The 13612-nt window shown below is 38.1% G+C and overlaps 1 protein-coding gene across 1 annotated transcript in view; it reads right to left on the bottom strand.

Moving 5' to 3' along the window:
- The window catches only part of LOC138952667 (nuclear RNA export factor 1-like), a 35890-nt gene continuing 22278 nt past the window's right edge, over positions 1 to 13612 (bottom strand). Inside the window, exons 10-12 of the mRNA XM_070324365.1 lie at positions 10590 to 10632; positions 2188 to 2536; positions 1 to 1785 (exon numbers count right to left, since the gene is read on the bottom strand). Coding sequence (XP_070180466.1) covers positions 1686 to 1785; positions 2188 to 2536; positions 10590 to 10632 — 492 coding nt within the window. The 3' untranslated portion in view covers positions 1 to 1685. The remainder of the gene's footprint in view (positions 1786 to 2187; positions 2537 to 10589; positions 10633 to 13612) is intronic.

The following is a 13612-nucleotide window of genomic DNA, read 5'->3' as shown; positions in this document are numbered from 1 at the left end:
TTTGACTTTCGTGCTTCATGCCAACAATGCATTCACACTTTCATTTTATTAATATCATCAAATCAAACACATTCGAACGCACACGTATACATCTTCTAAAACAATTTCAAATAGAACAGCAAATGCTTTTGCAACTCTCCCTCGTTATATGCAATATAAATGAGAAACAAATCATACGTAACTCTAGCTCAATGAACAGTCAAGAAAATAATAATTTCCTTCTAATTGTCTGAAATTAAAATCCACTATGACCTTGACATTAGACCAGGTCAACCACTGCCATGTCTAGAGGTCATCAAACCGTGGAAGTGTGTGATGTTACAAAGATCTTGCTTCAAAACTATTCAAGAAAATTAGTTCTCCAGTTTGTTTTAGTTTTTTTTAATCTTCAGCTCAGCCCCTCTGTGACCTTGAAACTTGATGAGGGTTTAACATCCTTGGGTTAAATCTGGAGGTCATCAAACACTGACAGTGTGTACATTTTCAAAAGTCTAGCTTCCAAAACTTAGAAAAAATGACCTAACGACACCTTTCTGACCTTGAAATGTTTGGGAAAATGGTAATTTTTTCTTTTTTCGTTGCCCAAACATGACCCCACTGTGACCTTAAAATTTGATGAAGATGAAGTAATCAATCCGTGGAAATGTGTGAAGTTTTGAAAGATGTTTCTTCAAAACCGTTTTTAAATAATTGAGACTTTTTTAAATATTTCGTTTGACCCCAAACGTGACCCCACTATTACCTTGAGATTAAATAATGGTAAACAGAATTTTGAAGATGATTAAAATCTACCAATGTGTGAAATTTGGAGGCTCCAAAATATCTTTGTTATACATTGTATTTGTGTACTGCTCATTACAAAAACTATCCTGATTACTTGGGTGAGTCAAAAAGCATGTCATAGGAGCTATACACCTATAAGTCAGTTTCTCTTCACTTTCACATGTACATCACTTTGTAATATGTAAGTTGAATGAAAACATACTGTTAACATAAAAATGTTAACATTGACAAAAATCATGCGTCTCACAAGAACACAGTATCCAAGTCCAATCCTACTTGACCTATGTATGGATATGGTGGTCGACAGCTCAATGTTAAAGAGATCATCTGACCAGAAAACCCCTGTCAAACACTCACTGTCTGCTGTGCCAAGTTTTGTTGTCAATTTGACCTGAAAGCGTCCAAGGGAAAATGGCCATAAAGTAAATGAAACACATGAGCAATACATGTAGCTCGTTTGAAATGCTCCCTAGTTACTGTCATCAAATGCTCCCTAGTTACTATCATCAAATGAATAGTGGACCTCAATTAGTCAAATCCATTAAGTTCACCTGCCTAGCACGTACCTTGCAAGTGTGTTGTACCACATGTCCCGTTTTCCCCAAACGTTGTGATAAATCTATAAGTGCTATTGACAACAATGTGCGATTCATAACAATGTGCGATTCATAACCCTATTCACAATCTGGAAACACAATGTTTTTTTCTTTCACACTAGCGTTACGCTCACAATTTGTGCAAGCTGCTGTTGACTCGGAAGCAAACACTTTGACGAGAGTTTCCTTCCAAACAGTCAACAAGCAAGGCATTACACTGTATCACAGAAGAATTGCGAGTCAAGTCTTGGCCTGTACTGGGCGTGTGGCGACGGTGATTCCTGTGGAAGTCTTGAGAAGAATGGTTCACTTGGCAAAGGCTTCAGGGGGAACCTTGCCTTCAGCCTGAAGGTTGAGGAACATCTGACCGGCCTTCACGTAGTCCCAGGCGTTGTCCTCCAGGCACCTGCACAACCACCATCAACAAGCATTTCAATCATTATTACATACATCAACAAGCATTTCAATCATTATTACATACACTTTTCATTTTCAACAAACTGTGATGCAGAGTTTCAGTATGGATTAAGGATTAAAATGCATGCTGAAAAAATGAAAAGGTTTCCCCAGTTACTTCACACAAAACGCAGGTTAAAACAAACTAATAATGAAAACACAAGCTTTTCTGCCTGGTTTTCTGCCCATGCAGTGTATAAAATAAACCACTGGGTCATTCTCTCTGCACCAGTCACTGGAAATATATTTGTCATCTTGAGATGTTGACTCCTACATGGGACATACTGCATGATAATAATGTGAGCGCAAGTCCAAATTGCTGCAGCAGGAAGAAAGACAGCGAGGTGGTTACCTGAAGGAGTAGATGGGGTTCATGTTGGACTCCTGGCAGAAGGCGAGCACCATCTGTTGACGTTGGGGCGGCAAGCTGTCCAGCTGTTGTTGGGGGGAGGACTCAGGGAGGGGGGAGGGGACAGGGACGGGGGAGGGGACAGCGCTGGTGCCGGGCACCGGGGGGTTGGAGGAGACGGGGCTGGAGGAAGGGGTGGGGCCGGTGCTCTTGAAGGCAGCGCGCTGTTGTTGCGGGGAGGCGTTGGTGATGGTGAGGCAGTCGTTGGTCACCAGGACACCGCCCGCTGCCGGCACCGCCGTGAAGCACCGGCTGAACGCACGGATCGGGGGCTTGTCCGCCTTGTTGTCAGCTGTACACACAATGAATGACACACTGTAACTATTGCTTGTCATGTTTTAATTCACAGTCAATACTGAACACACAACACAGTCACCTATTGTTTTTTCATGTCTTCAGTCACAGGCAATACTGAACTGTCAATAATAGCTTATGCTATTTGGGTCTTGTTCTGTGTCAAATGTTATATTTGGATCAAAAATTGACACATATTAATCAAAAGGTAAGGAAAGCAGCAAAGCACAGTAACTGACTTGCTCCATGTCCCAATTGTGCTATGTTGGAGGATGATAACACCAAAACATAATGAAACTTGGTCTCTCATTCACTTTTCTGCTGTCACTACATTCTAGAGTCTGTCTAAATCAACTTTAACAATACATGTACTTGCTTACTGCTGTCACCACATTCTAGAGTCTGTCTAAATCAACTTTAACAATACATGTACTTGCTTACTGCTGTCACCACATTCTAGAGTCTGTCTAAATCAACTTTAACAATACATGTACTTGTTTACTGCTGTCACCACATTCTAGAGTCTGTCTAAATCAACTTTAACAATACATGTACTTGCTTACTGCTGTCACCACATTCTAGAGTCTGTCTAAATCAACTTTAACAATACATGTACTTGCTTACTGCTGTCACCACATTCTAGAGTCTGTCTAAATCAACTTTAACAATACATGTACTTGTTTACTGCTGTCACCACATTCTAGAGTCTGTCTAAATCAACTTTAACAATACATGTACTTGCTTACTGCTGTCACCACATTCTAGAGTCTGTCTAAATCAACTTTAACAATACATGTACTTGCTTACTGCTGTCACCACATTCTAGAGTCTGTCTAAATCAACTTTAACAATACATGTACTTGTTTACTGCTGTCACCACATTCTAGAGTCTGTCTAAATCAACTTTAACAATACATGTACTTGCTTACTGCTGTCACCACATTCTAGAGTCTGTCTAAATCAACTTTAACAATACATGTACTTGCTTACTGCTGTCACCACATTCTAGAGTCTGTCTAAATCAACTTTAACAATACATGTACTTGTTTACTGCTGTCACCACATTCTAGAGTCTGTCTAAATCAACTTTAACAATACATGTACTTGCTTACTGCTGTCACCACATTCTAGAGTCTGTCTAAATCAACTTTAACAATACATGTACTTGCTTACTGCTGTCACCACATTCTAGAGTCTGTCTAAATCAACTTTAACAATACATGTACTTGCTTACTGCTGTCACCACATTCTAGAGTCTGTCTAAATCAACTTTAACAATACATGTACTTGTTTACTGCTGTCACCACATTCTAGAGTCTGTCTAAATCAACTTTAACAATACATGTACTTGTTTACTGCTGTCACCACATTCTAGAGTCTGTCTAAATCAACTTTAACAATACATGTACTTGCTTACTGCTGTCACCACATTCTAGAGTCTGTCTAAATCAACTTTAACAATACATGTACTTGTTTACTGCTGTCACCACATTCTAGAGTCTGTCTAAATCAACTTTAACAATACATGTACTTGCTTACTGCTGTCACCACATTCTAGAGTCTGTCTAAATCAACTTTAACAATACATGTACTTGCTTACTGCTGTCACCACATTCTAGAGTCTGTCTAAATCAACTTTAACAATACATGTACTTGTTTACTGCTGTCACCACATTCTAGAGTCTGTCTAAATCAACTTTAACAATACATGTACTTGCTTACTGCTGTCACCACATTCTAGAGTCTGTCTAAATCAACTTTAACAATACATGTACTTGCTTACTGCTGTCACCACATTCTAGAGTCTGTCTAAATCAACTTTAACAATACATGTACTTGTTTACTGCTGTCACCACATTCTAGAGTCTGTCTAAATCAACTTTAACAATACATGTACTTGCTTACTGCTGTCACCACATTCTAGAGTCTGTCTAAATCAACTTTAACAATACATGTACTTGCTTACTGCTGTCACCACATTCTAGAGTCTGTCTAAATCAACTTTAACAATACATGTACTTGCTTACTGCTGTCACCACATTCTAGAGTCTGTCTAAATCAACTTTAACAATACATGTACTTGTTTACTGCTGTCACCACATTCTAGAGTCTGTCTAAATCAACTTTAACAATACATGTACTTGCTTACTGCTGTCACCACATTCTAGAGTCTGTCTAAATCAACTTTAACAATACATGTACTTGTTTACTGCTGTCACCACATTCTAGAGTCTGTCTAAATCAACTTTAACAATACATGTACTTGCTTACTGCTGTCACCACATTCTAGAGTCTGTCTAAATCAACTTTAACAATACATGTACTTGTTTACTGCTGTCACCACATTCTAGAGTCTGTCTAAATCAACTTTAACAATACATGTACTTGCTTACTGCTGTCACCACATTCTAGAGTCTGTCTAAATCAACTTTAACAATACATGTACTTGCTTACTGCTGTCACCACATTCTAGAGTCTGTCTAAATCAACTTTAACAATACATGTACTTGCTTACTGCTGTCACCACATTCTAGAGTCTGTCTAAATCAACTTTAACAATACATGTACTTGCTTACTGCTGTCACCACATTCTAGAGTCTGTCTAAATCAACTTTAACAATACATGTACTTGCTTACTGCTGTCACCACATTCTAGAGTCTGTCTAAATCAACTTTAACAATACATGTACTTGCTTACTGCTGTCACCACATTCTAGAGTCTGTCTAAATCAACTTTAACAATACATGTACTTGCTTACTGCTGTCACCACATTCTAGAGTCTGTCTAAATCAACTTTAACAATACATGTACTTGCTTACTGCTGTCACCACATTCTAGAGTCTGTCTAAATCAACTTTAACAATACATGTACTTGTTTACTGCTGTCACCACATTCTAGAGTCTGTCTAAATCAACTTTAACAATACATGTACTTGCTTACTGCTGTCACCACATTCTAGAGTCTGTCTAAATCAACTTTAACAATACATGTACTTGCTTACTGCTGTCACCACATTCTAGAGTCTGTCTAAATCAACTTTAACAATACATGTACTTGTTTACTGCTGTCACCACATTCTAGAGTCTGTCTAAATCAACTTTAACAATACATGTACTTGCTTACTGCTGTCACCACATTCTAGAGTCTGTCTAAATCAACTTTAACAATACATGTACTTGCTTACTGCTGTCACCACATTCTAGAGTCTGTCTAAATCAACTTTAACAATACATGTACTTGTTTACTGCTGTCACCACATTCTAGAGTCTGTCTAAATCAACTTTAACAATACATGTACTTGCTTACTGCTGTCACCACATTCTAGAGTCTGTCTAAATCAACTTTAACAATACATGTACTTGCTTACTGCTGTCACCACATTCTAGAGTCTGTCTAAATCAACTTTAACAATACATGTACTTGTTTACTGCTGTCACCACATTCTAGAGTCTGTCTAAATCAACTTTAACAATACATGTACTTGCTTACTGCTGTCACCACATTCTAGAGTCTGTCTAAATCAACTTTAACAATACATGTACTTGCTTACTGCTGTCACCACATTCTAGAGTCTGTCTAAATCAACTTTAACAATACATGTACTTGCTTACTGCTGTCACCACATTCTAGAGTCTGTCTAAATCAACTTTAACAATACATGTACTTGTTTACTGCTGTCACCACATTCTAGAGTCTGTCTAAATCAACTTTAACAATACATGTACTTGTTTACTGCTGTCACCACATTCTAGAGTCTGTCTAAATCAACTTTAACAATACATGTACTTGCTTACTGCTGTCACCACATTCTAGAGTCTGTCTAAATCAACTTTAACAATACATGTACTTGTTTACTGCTGTCACCACATTCTAGAGTCTGTCTAAATCAACTTTAACAATACATGTACTTGCTTACTGCTGTCACCACATTCTAGAGTCTGTCTAAATCAACTTTAACAATACATGTACTTGCTTACTGCTGTCACCACATTCTAGAGTCTGTCTAAATCAACTTTAACAATACATGTACTTGTTTACTGCTGTCACCACATTCTAGAGTCTGTCTAAATCAACTTTAACAATACATGTACTTGCTTACTGCTGTCACCACATTCTAGAGTCTGTCTAAATCAACTTTAACAATACATGTACTTGCTTACTGCTGTCACCACATTCTAGAGTCTGTCTAAATCAACTTTAACAATACATGTACTTGTTTACTGCTGTCACCACATTCTAGAGTCTGTCTAAATCAACTTTAACAATACATGTACTTGCTTACTGCTGTCACCACATTCTAGAGTCTGTCTAAATCAACTTTAACAATACATGTACTTGCTTACTGCTGTCACCACATTCTAGAGTCTGTCTAAATCAACTTTAACAATACATGTACTTGCTTACTGCTGTCACCACATTCTAGAGTCTGTCTAAATCAACTTTAACAATACATGTACTTGTTTACTGCTGTCACCACATTCTAGAGTCTGTCTAAATCAACTTTAACAATACATGTACTTGCTTACTGCTGTCACCACATTCTAGAGTCTGTCTAAATCAACTTTAACAATACATGTACTTGTTTACTGCTGTCACCACATTCTAGAGTCTGTCTAAATCAACTTTAACAATACATGTACTTGCTTACTGCTGTCACCACATTCTAGAGTCTGTCTAAATCAACTTTAACAATACATGTACTTGTTTACTGCTGTCACCACATTCTAGAGTCTGTCTAAATCAACTTTAACAATACATGTACTTGCTTACTGCTGTCACCACATTCTAGAGTCTGTCTAAATCAACTTTAACAATACATGTACTTGCTTACTGCTGTCACCACATTCTAGAGTCTGTCTAAATCAACTTTAACAATACATGTACTTGCTTACTGCTGTCACCACATTCTAGAGTCTGTCTAAATCAACTTTAACAATACATGTACTTGCTTACTGCTGTCACCACATTCTAGAGTCTGTCTAAATCAACTTTAACAATACATGTACTTGCTTACTGCTGTCACCACATTCTAGAGTCTGTCTAAATCAACTTTAACAATACATGTACTTGCTTACTGCTGTCACCACATTCTAGAGTCTGTCTAAATCAACTTTAACAATACATGTACTTGCTTACTGCTGTCACCACATTCTAGAGTCTGTCTAAATCAACTTTAACAATACATGTACTTGCTTACTGCTGTCACCACATTCTAGAGTCTGTCTAAATCAACTTTAACAATACATGTACTTGCTTACTGCTGTCACCACATTCTAGAGTCTGTCTAAATCAACTTTAACAATACATGTACTTGCTTACTGCTGTCACCACATTCTAGAGTCTGTCTAAATCAACTTTAACAATACATGTACTTGTTTACTGCTGTCACCACATTCTAGAGTCTGTCTAAATCAACTTTAACAATACATGTACTTGTTTACTGCTGTCACCACATTCTAGAGTCTGTCTAAATCAACTTTAACAATACATGTACTTGTTTACTGCTGTCACCACATTCTAGAGTCTGTCTAAATCAACTTTAACAATACATGTACTTGTTTACTGCTGTCACCACATTCTAGAGTCTGTCTAAATCAACTTTAACAATACATGTACTTGTTTACTGCTGTCACCACATTCTAGAGTCTGTCTAAATCAACTTTAACAATACATGTACTTGTTTACTGCTGTCACCACATTCTAGAGTCTGTCTAAATCAACTTTAACAATACATGTACTTGCTTACTGCTGTCACCACATTCTAGAGTCTGTCTAAATCAACTTTAACAATACATGTACTTGCTTACTGCTGTCACCACATTCTAGAGTCTGTCTAAATCAACTTTAACAATACATGTACTTGCTTACTGCTGTCACCACATTCTAGAGTCTGTCTAAATCAACTTTAACAATACATGTACTTGCTTACTGCTGTCACCACATTCTAGAGTCTGTCTAAATCAACTTTAACAATACATGTACTTGCTTACTGCTGTCACCACATTCTAGAGTCTGTCTAAATCAACTTTAACAATACATGTACTTGCTTACTGCTGTCACCACATTCTAGAGTCTGTCTAAATCAACTTTAACAATACATGTACTTGCTTACTGCTGTCACCACATTCTAGAGTCTGTCTAAATCAACTTTAACAATACATGTACTTGCTTACTGCTGTCACCACATTCTAGAGTCTGTCTAAATCAACTTTAACAATACATGTACTTGCTTACTGCTGTCACCACATTCTAGAGTCTGTCTAAATCAACTTTAACAATACATGTACTTGTTTACTGCTGTCACCACATTCTAGAGTCTGTCTAAATCAACTTTAACAATACATGTACTTGCTTACTGCTGTCACCACATTCTAGAGTCTGTCTAAATCAACTTTAACAATACATGTACTTGCTTACTGCTGTCACCACATTCTAGAGTCTGTCTAAATCAACTTTAACAATACATGTACTTGCTTACTGCTGTCACCACATTCTAGAGTCTGTCTAAATCAACTTTAACAATACATGTACTTGCTTACTGCTGTCACCACATTCTAGAGTCTGTCTAAATCAACTTTAACAATACATGTACTTGCTTACTGCTGTCACCACATTCTAGAGTCTGTCTAAATCAACTTTAACAATACATGTACTTGCTTACTGCTGTCACCACATTCTAGAGTCTGTCTAAATCAACTTTAACAATACATGTACTTGCTTACTGCTGTCACCACATTCTAGAGTCTGTCTAAATCAACTTTAACAATACATGTACTTGCTTACTGCTGTCACCACATTCTAGAGTCTGTCTAAATCAACTTTAACAATACATGTACTTGCTTACTGCTGTCACCACATTCTAGAGTCTGTCTAAATCAACTTTAACAATACATGTACTTGTTTACTGCTGTCACCACATTCTAGAGTCTGTCTAAATCAACTTTAACAATACATGTACTTGCTTACTGCTGTCACCACATTCTAGAGTCTGTCTAAATCAACTTTAACAATACATGTACTTGCTTACTGCTGTCACCACATTCTAGAGTCTGTCTAAATCAACTTTAACAATACATGTACTTGCTTACTGCTGTCACCACATTCTAGAGTCTGTCTAAATCAACTTTAACAATACATGTACTTGCTTACTGCTGTCACCACATTCTAGAGTCTGTCTAAATCAACTTTAACAATACATGTACTTGCTTACTGCTGTCACCACATTCTAGAGTCTGTCTAAATCAACTTTAACAATACATGTACTTGCTTACTGCTGTCACCACATTCTAGAGTCTGTCTAAATCAACTTTAACAATACATGTACTTGCTTACTGCTGTCACCACATTCTAGAGTCTGTCTAAATCAACTTTAACAATACATGTACTTGCTTACTGCTGTCACCACATTCTAGAGTCTGTCTAAATCAACTTTAACAATACATGTACTTGCTTACTCCTCATCTGTCTTTGGCTCGAAGTAACTGACAGGACTGGCTAACACTGACAACTAAGGGCTTGAAGTAACTGACAGGACTGGCTAACACTGACAACTAAGGGCTTGAAGTAACTGACAGGACTGGCTAACACTGACAACTAAGGGCTTGAAGTAACTGACAGGACTGGCTAACACTGACAACTAAGGGCTTGAAGTAACTGACAGGACTGGCTAACACTGACAACTAAGGGCTTGAAGTAACTGACAGGACTGGCTAACACTGACAACTAAGGGCTTGAAGTAACTGACAGGACTGGCTAACACTGACAACTAAGGGCTTGAAGTAACTGACAGGACTGGCTAACACTGACAACTAAGGGCTTGAAGTAACTGACAGGACTGGCTAACACTGACAACTAAGGGCTTGAAGTAACTGACAGGACTGGCTAACACTGACAACTAAGGGCTTGAAGTAACTGACAGGACTGGCTAACACTGACAACTAAGGGCTCGAAGTAACTGACAGGACTGGCTAACACTGACAACTATACACACTCCTAATGCCTGGCCAGTTAACCAATACTGTGTCAAGTGCAACAACAATAGATACTTACACTCTTTGAACAGGCCATTGACCACAAAACTCAGGACAGTGCTCTGGAAAAGATCAAACACACTTGTTAACACACAAAACTCAGGATAGTGCTCTGGAAAAGATCAAACACACTTGTTAACACACAAAACTAGGACAGTGCTCTGGAAAAGATCAAACACACTTGTTAACACACAAAACTAGGACAGTGCACTGGAAAAGATCAAACACACTTGTTAACACACAAAACTAGGACAGTGCTCTGGAAAAGATCAAACACACTTGTTAACACACAAAACTAGGACAGTGCACTGGAAAAGATCAAACACACTTGTTAACACACAAAACTAGGACAGTGCTCTGGAAAAGATCAAACACACTTGTTAACACACAAAACTAGGACAGTGCTCTGGAAAAGATCAAAGACACTTGTTAACACACAAAACTAGGACAGTGCTCTGGAAAAGATGAAACACACTTGTTAACACACAAAACTAGGACAGTGCTCTGGAAAAGATGAAACACACTTGTTAACACACAAAACTAGGACAGTGCACTGGAAAAGATGAAACACACTTGTTAACACACAAAACTAGGACAGTGCTCTGGAAAAGATCAAACACACTTGTTAACACACAAAACTAGGACAGTGCTCTGGAAAAGATCAAACACACTTGTTAACACACAAAACTAGGACAGTGCACTGGAAAAGATCAAACACACTTGTTAACACACAAAACTAGGACAGTGCTCTGGAAAAGATCAAACACACTTGTTAACACACAAAACTAGGACAGTGCTCTGGAAAAGATCAAACACACTTGTTAACACACAAAACTAGGACAGTGCTCTGGAAAAGATCAAACACACTTGTTAACACACAAAACTAGGACAGTGCTCTGGAAAAGATCAAACACACTTGTTAACACACAAAACTAGGACAGTGCTCTGGAAAAGATCAAACACACTTGTTAACACACAAAACTAGGACAGTGCACTGGAAAAGATCAAACACTTGTTAACACACATAACATTGTAAAACAATCAATGTGCCAGCAGAGAAAGTTGTACACAGGAAGTTCCCTAGGCAGACATGCCTACCCCAAAATGTATAAAAGGGGAACACAAAATGTGAAAATCAGGAACATGCCTCAGAAAAGAGGAACATCTGAGTATTCAAGCTGAGCGCAGCGAAGCGTGTTGGTGAAGGCGCGTAGCGCCCGAACATGCTAGGGGGGTCACACACGGCCAGGTCGTCGTATATTAGGCGCGTAGCGCCCGAACATGCTAGGGGGGTCACACACGGCCAGGTCGTCGTATATTTCTCACAGAAATGCTGAATCCAATTCTTCTTCTTCTTGTCAACCCTTTTCTTTTTAGCAGCCGGCTTTCTTTTCTGAACTTGTTCCTCCTCGCGATCATCAGTTTCATTGTCACTTTCTGACAGCACGCGCTTTTTAGAAGTACTCGCCATTTTGAAGTCTCGATTCGAACAAGGAGAAAGGCTTGATTGGAACAAGGGCCGGAAGTTATCGTTCGTTAATTTCCGTCAGTGTAATTCTCGGCTGCTGATTGGCTCCCAAACTTCGGCAATTTCCAGATGGAAAGTAAGGTACGTGAAAGTGACCAAAACTCGTCATTTTTATTTTTTCCGGAACGCTTTGGGAAAAACTCGGAATTATCGTAACAAAGTCTTTTTTTCATGATTTTCCGGAACAAATACGGCTATTCCGTATGGGTAGGCATGTCTGCATTCAGCAAAAAACCCATCTAGGCCATGATAAAAATCACACATCTTTAACAATGATCTCGTACAAGCATGGAACTAATTCTCTGCATGTACGCAGCAACAAAAGAAACATTTACATCTTTCTCTGAAGCTGTCTTATGTTAATTACAGATTAAATCAAAAGGTTTGCAAAACCATTGTAAGTGGTTGAAATGAAAAGGAAACAATAGCCATACAACAAGCTGGCAAATGCCTTGTACAACACCCCTTTTAAGACTGCCTCCTTTTTACAATCAGTCAAGTTTTGACTAAATGTTTTAACATAGAGGGGGGAATCGAGACGAGGGTCGTGGTGTATGTGTGTCTGTCTGTCTGTCTGTGTGTGTGTGTAGAGCGATTCAGACTAAACTACTGGGCCGATCTTTATGAAATTTGACATGAGAGTTCCTGGGTATGATATCCCCGGACGTTTTTTTCATTTTTTCGATATACCTTTGATGACGTCATATCCGACTTTTCGTAAAAGTTGAGGCGGCACTGTCACACCCTCATTTTTCAATTAAATTGATTGAAATTTTGGCAAAGCAATCTTCGACGAAGGCCGGGGTTTGGTATTGCATTTCAGCTGGGTGGCTTAAAAACTAATGAGTGAGTTTGGTCATTAAAAATCGGAAACTTGTAATTAAAATAATTTTTTTATTAAACGATCCAAAAACAATTTCATCTTATTCTTCGTCATTTTCTGATTCCAAAAACATATAGATATGTTATATTTGGATTAAAAACAAGCTCTGAAAATAAAAAAATAAAAAATTATGATCAAAATTAAATTTCCGAAATCGATTCAAAAACTATTTCATCTTATTCCTTGTCGGTTCCTGATTCCAAAAACATATAGATATGATATGTTTGGATTAAAAACACGCTCAGAAAGTTAAAACGAAGAGAGGTACAGTAAAGCGTGCTATGAAGCACAGCGCAATCGCTACCGCGCCAAACAGGCTCGTCACTTTCACTGCCTTTTGCACTAGCGGCGGACTACGTTCAGTTTCATTCTGTGAGTTCCACAGCTTGACTAAATGTAGTAATTTCGCCTTACGCGACTTGTTAACACCTTGTTTTCTCACACTTTCTCTTCATAACCTCAGGAATCCAGATTACATCCCTTTGAACTTCGGTGGCACAATTTTACAAGAAACTGAAAGTCATAAACATCTTGGTATTATTATTCAGAATAACGGTAAGTGGGAGTTACATATTAAATCTGTTATAGCAAAATGCCGTACGCTAGTAGCTTGCTTACGATCTTATAAATA

The sequence above is a fragment of the Littorina saxatilis genome, linkage group LG17 (assembly GCF_037325665.1).
Source record: "Littorina saxatilis isolate snail1 linkage group LG17, US_GU_Lsax_2.0, whole genome shotgun sequence".
Lineage (NCBI taxonomy): Eukaryota > Metazoa > Mollusca > Gastropoda > Littorinimorpha > Littorinidae > Littorina > Littorina saxatilis.
This window is presented reverse-complemented; position numbering and strand designations above follow the sequence as displayed.